At 34.7% G+C, this 8812-nt stretch overlaps 1 protein-coding gene across 1 annotated transcript; it reads right to left on the bottom strand.

The window, feature by feature from the left end:
* Positions 1-5975: 5975 nt before the first annotated feature.
* Positions 5976-8408, bottom strand: LOC141710238 (uncharacterized). The gene is made up of 5 exons (XM_074513042.1): positions 8287-8408; positions 8021-8190; positions 7060-7139; positions 6427-6438; positions 5976-6095 (listed from the first exon to the last, which is right to left on the bottom strand). Exons 1-5 carry the CDS (start codon positions 8406-8408, stop codon positions 5976-5978), a joined length of 504 nt encoding a protein of 167 aa, XP_074369143.1.
* Between the last annotated feature and the right edge of the window lie 404 nt (positions 8409-8812).

Below are 8812 nucleotides of genomic sequence, written 5' to 3' on the forward strand. Positions count from 1 at the left end.
GTTGGTAAATTATGAAGTTTATCGGATGTTATGGTATTTATCGCATGGTACATTTGGTTTTTGAATGGTTTGGTATTTGATTTTGCAATTTGTATTTGTAAAGGCTTTATTTATAAATAGAATAGGTATAGAACCATTGCTATGTTTGATAGACAACTGTTTAGTAAAATAAAAATATCTATTGTGCTAAGTTATACTAGACAACAGTTGGTACATAAGTAAACCATTGTCCTAAGCTATATCAGACAATATTTGGCACAAAAGTAAACCATTGTGCTAAAGATATTCGACAATGATGTTTTAAAAGGCATACACTTGTATGAACCAAACTTATACAACTGAATAGTAGAACTTAAACATTGTGCCTTAATGATTTGCACAATAGATCAAATTATTAACACCATTGTATGTACAAATCCTAACAACACTCTGGGATCACTACATACCATTGTTAGATTAGCTTCTAACAATATCTTGGTCATTACAAAAACTGTTGTGAGCATTGCTAAAACACAATACCCAAAAACAAAAAACTGTTGTCTAAAGTATGTCATACATTTGTTTTCTTAATAAAAACCATTGTGTAACTAGATGAAATAAATACATAAACCGTTGTAGGAGTGAATTCACATAACACTATTTTTAACTATTGTGCCTCTACATTGTTACAACGGCTAGAAAACTGTTGTTTATAGAATATTAGAAAGGGTCATATCCGTTGTGTGAATAAAATGAGATAAAGGCTTTATATTCAGTTGTGTGATGTATTTGTTACAATGGTGCGTAACCATTGTATGAGTACCAAACACACCGCCCCCGGATAGACAATGAAATATTCATCTTTTAGACAACGGTGTAAAACCATTGTCTGATTCAATATTTCTTGTAGTGATAGATGAAGTATGGCATAGAGGAAGATGCAAAGAGACGAGAACACTTGCATATAAGACGTAAAGGGAGAAATTACAAAGATACATGTGCAAGTAAAGGAGTACAGGCAATAATTGATATCCAAGATATGAAAAATATTCTAAGCCAAAAATTGAAAACTACTACCACTATAGCTTAGGGCGCCCCCCGAAGGTTACCTAGGATAGGGGGCGCCCAGAACATACTAGAAGGAGGAGGAATGCTCGTCGTACTCTCCACATCACCTCTCTTCCTATAATCAAAATCTAGGTCAGGGTGGATGCCATACCAACACAAGCCCATCTATCATGAATTTTTCAAAGATTATCCATCTGCTTCGGAGTAAGCTTCTTCTCCCAATCACTCCTCCAATCCAAGTCCAGTTCACACTCCTTTACCTCCCGATGAAGATTATAAGACATATAACACTTATGAGGAGTGACAACCAACTCGGTAGTTGATGTAAATAAGAATTCCACCTCATCTCTAAACACATCCTGAGTAGTAGGCCCGTACACATGAGACTTACTCTCCTCGTCAGAAACCACGGTCTTGCCTTTCCTTTTACTATTTGCCTCTAAATCTGAAATTTCATCTTCAGACCAATCTTCCAAGATTGAACGACGACTCGGAGCATGCTGTCGAGAAAAAATATCGGAACACTATGCCATAAATGGCCTATAGCAACACGAAAAAAAATTACAACATGCCAAAGAAATGTTACCATAGTCATCCAAAAGACCTAAGGTAACATAAAAATTAAGTTATTTTTTTTCGAGTAACCTTTGGCCCCTAAGGTAACATCCATACTGCCGTGGTGTAACATTGACATTTTTATAACAATAGCAGTCAAAGGTAACATCAAAATATGCCTATAGTATCATACTATGTATGTTACTTTTGCACTTAGAATTTGCAAAAAAATGGGCTCCACATGTGGGCCTACCCGTGGGCCACAAAATCATTGTAACATTTTTCCCCTACTGTAATAGTTTTATAATGATTTGTATTATATTATACTAGTTTGTTTGTAACATTGAAGTACGTAATGTAACATATTTCTCAAAAAAAATCACTACGCCATAGATGGCCTATCGCAATGGTTTAATCATATGTGTTACAAAATTATGTTACCTTAGCTATGCTCATCTTAGCCTACCGCAACGTAGTATTTTTTTGTTACCATAGCCTTTGTAACATGTTACTATAGTTTCAAAGTGTTATATATGGTAACATGTAATAACTTATGTTACAATAGGGTGTTAATAGATAAAAAAAAGTAACATTTTACAAAAAAATAAATATATATAATTATTTGACTTGAAAATTAATCAATATTGATAATATAATTAAACAATAATATTAATATTAGCTAAGATTGATAAAAAAAATTTTGTTAAATTTTGTTAACTATACTATTTAGTAACTGATAATTTTTATTAATAAAAAATTCAAACACTATTTAAACCTAAAAGTTTATTAAAAATAAAAAATAACAGTGAATAGAAACAGTTTTTTGGAGTCTCGTTGGGCTATAGTTGGACTCTGAAGAGGCGGGTTCAAAATTTTTAGAGAGCGGGCTCAAAATTTTGGAGAAGCGGGCTATCAGCCGCTCTATTACACTCTAAACATATCTCCCTCGGTCTCTCTCAGTTTTCAATCGATTCACGCCCTATCTATTTTATCAATTCAGGGCTTCACTGCAAAAGGATTCAACACAATTGGTTTGGGGCTTCACGGGTCTTCCCGCTTGCGCAATGTCTTTACCAGAAGAAGACGAATGGGAGCTAATCAACGACGATGGCTTCGTCTACAAGCGCAACAAGCGCCCTCGCCTCGATATCACTTCCGCCACTTCTACTCCCCTCCAGATCCACTTGTTGAGGACAACAATCGAAAGATTTGGAGAAGAAATTCTCTGTTAAACCCTAAAGACAAGTACCAAGCCGAGCTTTCTCGTTGGGAACTTTTGTCAAACACCTTGAGGGACTTGAATTTGCAAACCCATAATGTTGAAAAGAGGTCTGAGAAGATTGATGTGGGCTAAAGGGGAGATGAGTTTTCGGGTTTTAGCGGGTGTGCTCTTGTTGATGAGCTTCTTGCTCAGGTAGTTTCAAGATCTTAGTTTTTTGCTAAATTTGACTTTCTTTTTGAATTTTAGGAACTTTTATCTGCTGCAACAGGAGATAAATGGATGCATTATAATTGTTTTGGTTTAGAGATTTGGAGAATCAATTTGTTCAATTGTGCAAGCGGAGAGATGAGTTTATGCAAAATTTAATTGATGAGGTACGTGGCTCTGTTAATGAAGGGGAGGCTAAAACTTTGATTCAGGTGTTGCTGGATTTAAATGAGGCCAAACCTGATTACTACAAAGATGATGTTATTATGAGCCTGATGCAGGTACCTCTTTAATCTTTTACCTATTAGCTAAATATTCATTCGTATACATTGGTGTTGATGATTTCTAAGACGATTAAATTATCTTTAATGTGATATGTAACTGAAATGTCTTGTTTGTTAAATTATTCGTTTAGATTTCTACAATCATTGTTTCAACATTTTGATGTATTTTTGAACTATGAGAACCTGAGAGTCCAGATAGTCTGCAGATTGCAGAATAATTTTTTCCGTCATTGTTATAATATAGTTTGCTGTATAGTTTACTCATTGTTGCCAAATTAACTGTTAAGTCTGGTTTATGCATACCATATTGTTGCGTGATGCAGTGACTCTGAGAATGTATCCAGTAGCCTGATATCTTATACCCCACTAATTAGCAGAGCAATGTACAATTGGTGGATTTAGAGTTCCCCATGGTACAATGTTGCTGGTTGATGTGAAGGCCATACAAAATGACCCAAAAATCTGGGGAGACCCTGAGAACTTCAGGCCTGAGAGATTCCAGGAGGGTGGTAATGTGGGGCTTGGATTCACGCCATTTGGATCAGGGAGAAGGAAGTGTCCTGGAGAAGGTTTGGCTACGCGGGTAGTTGTATTGGCATTAGGAGCATTGATTCAGTGTTTTAACTGGGACCGTATCAGTGAAGAGATGGTTGATATGACTGAAGGCCATGGCCTTTTTGCTCCCAAGGTTGTGACCTTGAAGGCAAAATGTGCAGCTCGACCAAGCATGGTCAGCCTTCTATCTGAAATTTAAGGAGATTTGTAGTAGATCAAGTCGAGTTAGACTAATCTGAACATCGACTCTTTATTAATACTAGTTTATTATTATGCTAAAGCTCTTAGAAAATACTAGTTTATTATTATGCTAAAGCTCTTTGTTAAGCATTTTGCTATGAACCACTGATCTGGGTTGTGACTAGTGAACTCAAATTTTGTCTAGAAAAAGAAAAATTAACCACTTCTGTTATACTGCAGGTTTAAATAAGTCGAAAATGATTGGGGAAGCAGGTAGTAGGTGCTTCTCTCTTCGAAAGAGCAATAGTAACAGGGCAGGAGAATCTGCATCTTCCTCGTTTTTTCAGGTCTTTTAATTTGAGACTTGTTTTTTTGTACACTAGAGTTTCTTATTTGATGAAGACACTTCTGACTTTGTACACATACTAAGAACACAATCATAATATAAAAGAAATATATGTGCCAGTATGTGAACTAGTGAAACTGTTGTAAAATGTAACCTCTCACAAGTAATTAATAATCCTCTGGGTTTTATATGAACAGATTAACTTGCAGGTGTCATGAGATGCTCGTATATCTTTTTACAGTTTGTTACAATTTGGCACCCACAAATGAATTATAACATACTTGATATTACATTAGCATACTCGTGTTGACCACACACATTTGAATATTTAAAAATAAATTAATTGTATTTTTCTGATTATGTTTCTTATGCAAAAGACTGGAGTTCATCATGCCATGAACCCAGACCCATATAAAGGAGTTTTTGGTTCTGATGGTGAAAAGTATGTTAAAGACGTTGATGATCTCATTCAGTTTGGTACTTCGGGCAATGTTGTTGGTTTTATTAGTGAAGCAATTCAGGTTACCTTATTGATATATTTTTGCCCAATAGTTAGTTCCTGCAAAATACAAAGCAAATATTTTGTGACAACTGAGGCACCTCCTTTTTGTGGCAGGGAGTTGGTGGTATTGTTGAATTGGCTCCAGGTTACCAGTCTGCTATACATAGCACCATCAAGAAAGTATGAGGCCTTTTTATATCTGATGAAATTTAGTTAGGATTTTCCAGGATAGGAAGCCATTTTTGGGGATTTGAGTCCCATGATGTTGTGCCTGACATTGTTACAGATCAGGAAGCTCTGGTTAACATTATAGAGCATATTTTTGTTTATTTTGTCGACTTGTATGTAAAACAGGTTTATGGCATGTTCAATTTACAAACAAATCCTTTCAAGTTTTTTTTGAGAAATATGTTACATTAGGTACATAAGTGTTACAAACAAAATTGGTTTAATATAATACAAATAATTATAAAACTTTTACAGTACAGAAAAAAATATTACAATGATTTTGTGGCCCACCAGTGGGGCCCACAAGTGGTCCCCATTTTTTTTTGGATATTATAAGTCCAAAGGTAACATACATATTGTGATACTATAGACATAGATTGATGTTACCTTTGACAGCTATTGTAACACAAATGTGAATGTTACACCAGGACAAAAGTAATGTTACCTTAGGGGCCAAAGGTAACTCGAAAAAAAGTAACTTAATTTTTATGTTACCTTAGGCCTTTTTCTGGCTGTGGTAACACTTTTTTGGACCTGTTGTAACATTTTATTGGTGTTGCTGTAGGCCATTTATGGTGTAGTGAATTGACAAGATTTGTTTGTAAATTGAACATGCCATAAACCTGTTTTTCAAACAAGTCAACAAATAAACAATTCAAACCACCAAACTTCAAATAGGTTTTCACAGTCCCCAGTTTTCACACATTTCACCATCAATTCCACATAATCCAAAAAACAAGTACATAGTCTATAGTCTAGAGTATGATAAATAAACATCTGAAATCTAGTACGATGACACTTGGAGTACGCAAAAGAAGATAGGTAAAAATTAGTGATGCCACTGTAAGATTAAGTGCAACCCCTCCTACTTCCAAGCTCACAATCTGGATCCTCGATAAATCTTGTGACGGTAGCATCTCTTGCCTTCATAGTCATAGATCCATCCAACTGAACACACTGCACTCTGGACTGCAAAAGGTTTCAACATCAAGCAAATTATTATGAAAACTATAACTTTTGGATTAACCAATATAAAGAGATATTGAATGTCAGTCTGAACTTTAGTAGACTTAAGTTTGCCATATATTTGAGCTGAAAGTAGAATTAAGAATTAAGAACAACTGCCTAGCTCTATCCATCATTTGCTATCATATAATAAAGTAAAAATAATCAGGTGAACTCTTATTTAGCCATATAACTGGTTAAAAAATCCAATACATTTAACATAGACCAAGTAAAACAACTGGTTTCCGGTAATCTGGGTCAGGAATGACAGTTGGGGCTATAGTTGCTTTCTTACCTTCCTTCCAAACTGCAGAAGAATTTAAAAATTTACATAATTTAACACAAAATGGCATCCTTAAAAGTTCTATAGGTCAACTATCCTGTGTACCAGCAACTAATGCAAAACTTGCAAATTTAAGTAACCTAACTCTTTCCATTATACTCTTTAGACAAAGAAATTACACAATAATTTTATATTCAATATTAGCAAAACTATTAAACAATATATATAAGACAAAAACATCTAATTGAGCAAAAAAATAAAAGTTGAGCATAAGAACCAATGATGTGATTATAGCGTCGCTTCTCCGATTCGTATACATATCTTTGCTCACAAATAACTTGTTACCTATCATTTTGCCAAATGTTGTACATGTGCGACTTTAAATTTACATGGTTTGGAGGGGTGTTAAGTATTAGGAATACCAGCTGATAAACCTGTGCTTCATTTTTTGAAAATTATGAATACGTCATGCATTTCTCAGCACATCCAACTCAGCTAACTCCATCACTTCCTCAACAAACATCTGAAAAGCGAGAAAATGTTAAAATATCAACCTCCTCTAATTTGGTTAGAAAATGATCACACTTTACAGTAGCGTTGCACAAACTAACATGAAGTCTGCTAACTTGAAACTCAAAGGCAAACCAACAGAGTAATAATCAAAAAGGTGTTCCACCAGTGCGGTGCAACATAGCATCGATTTTGTCTCCATTTTCCATTTCCAACTGAAAAAACACAACACATAATATATATTCGCAGTAGAAAAAGGGGGTGTACACAGAGTTAAGCGTCATCGGGACTCTGCTTTCCTCGGAGAGGACAACCATCAAAGAGAAAGGCAATTGAATTTATGTCAACTGATTGACGGTCACAATAAGCACTCATAAGTTTTTTCAATTGGGTACTCCATTTGATCCTGAAAAAGACTTCATTTTCAACCTATACAAATCATCACAATTAATCTAAAATTTAAAACTTGATTTATATTTATAAACAACCTAGTTTATACAGCAGGGTACATAATTGGGCAACCATACATCACTCTTAATGAGAGTCTGCTCCACATCACCAATTGTATATATCAGAACACTGTCATTCTAGAAACTAGCAGCAGAATACACCTTTCCAGGTTAACGAAGGAGCAATATAAGAAAATTACATTAACTAGCAGTGATTACCTTTAAAACTTAATAGATCTTTTAGTTTACTTGGTACATTCTCAATAATGGTGATTACTTCAACAGAAAATAGACAGGACTGCAGAATGCATGAACACATAAAATAACTTGGTTATACATTTTAGTTTTGTAAATTTTAATCATGTACAAATCACAACCTTTTAACACTGAACAAACAACCAAACACCGCAATTTAAATTAAACAATACATCAACCAATTTGCCCCAAAAAAGACACTCGCAAGCTACTAACATCTTACATTTTATCAATTACAATAGATGACCGTAAGGTACATGTACTTCTTGGGGGGTAGGAGGGGAGTTAAATCTACCTAGTCACTTATACAAAGTATCATTTATCATCATCGCTAAATAACAATACGAACAAAATACCCGGAATTATCACGTCTAAGTAACAACACAAAATACCCGGAATTGTTAAAGTCCATGTAACAATATAGGGTTTAAACATATTGTAAGTTAAATCCACAACAAACTGAGATTCCTTAGGACCAAACCCGAGAAAGGCATTTGCGTTCTTCTCTTCCGGAATATCCCTCTTCCTCAAAAGCTTCATCCCAAAACTTTGAGTATAAAACCTGTAAACATCAAATAAAACAGCATTTAGCAATAAATTTATCACAACTAGCACATATTTGACATACTTTCTTCCAATTAAATAATAAACCACATACTTGATAGTGCGAACAAGGTCACCAACACGAGACACAACATTTAAGAACCCGTGCTTATCCTTTCTAGGCCATTCCAACAACTCGCTACTCGGAACAACTGGCGTAGCTTCAGATTTAGCCATAATTCCTCTGCGTAAAACAACAACCGGGTTTCAATTAAATGGCATAATTATAAACATAGTGATACACACAGAAACAAAATAAAAACTAATTATTTCAGCAAACAAACAAAGCTACACTAAATTAAAATAAACTTGGATTAAAAATCATAACTTGTATTGCTACTACAAGGATAGATCACAGTATAATACATGATAATATTAAATATAAGTGATAAAATAAATAAATACGTACTAGAAATGAGAAATACAAAGCCCTAAAATGAGATCAAGTGATAATAGAAAGCTGAGAGAAAGTGTGTGAGTGGCGACCGAGAGAGTGATAGCCTGCTTTAGCCCGCCTCATGGAGAGCCCAATGACATCCCAAATAACTGTTGTCTAATTTCACTTTTTTTATTTTTTAATA

The sequence above is a fragment of the Apium graveolens genome, chromosome 1 (assembly GCF_009905375.1).
Source record: "Apium graveolens cultivar Ventura chromosome 1, ASM990537v1, whole genome shotgun sequence".
Lineage (NCBI taxonomy): Eukaryota > Viridiplantae > Streptophyta > Magnoliopsida > Apiales > Apiaceae > Apium > Apium graveolens.

Bases quoted from the DNA above. Each gene is read 5' to 3' on its own strand.
- LOC141710238 (XM_074513042.1), bottom strand. From the start codon at position 8,408: ATGGCTAAATCTGAAGCTACGCCAGTTGTTCCGAGTAGCGAGTTGTTG. The intron at 8,191-8,286 runs GTATGTGGTTTA...TGATGTTTACAG, and splicing joins GACCTTGTTCGCACTATCAA to GTTTTATACTCAAAGTTTTG. The intron at 7,140-8,020 runs GTATTTTGTGTT...GTGTTTTTTCAG, and splicing joins ATGGACTTTAACAATTCCGG to TTGGAAATGGAAAATGGAGA.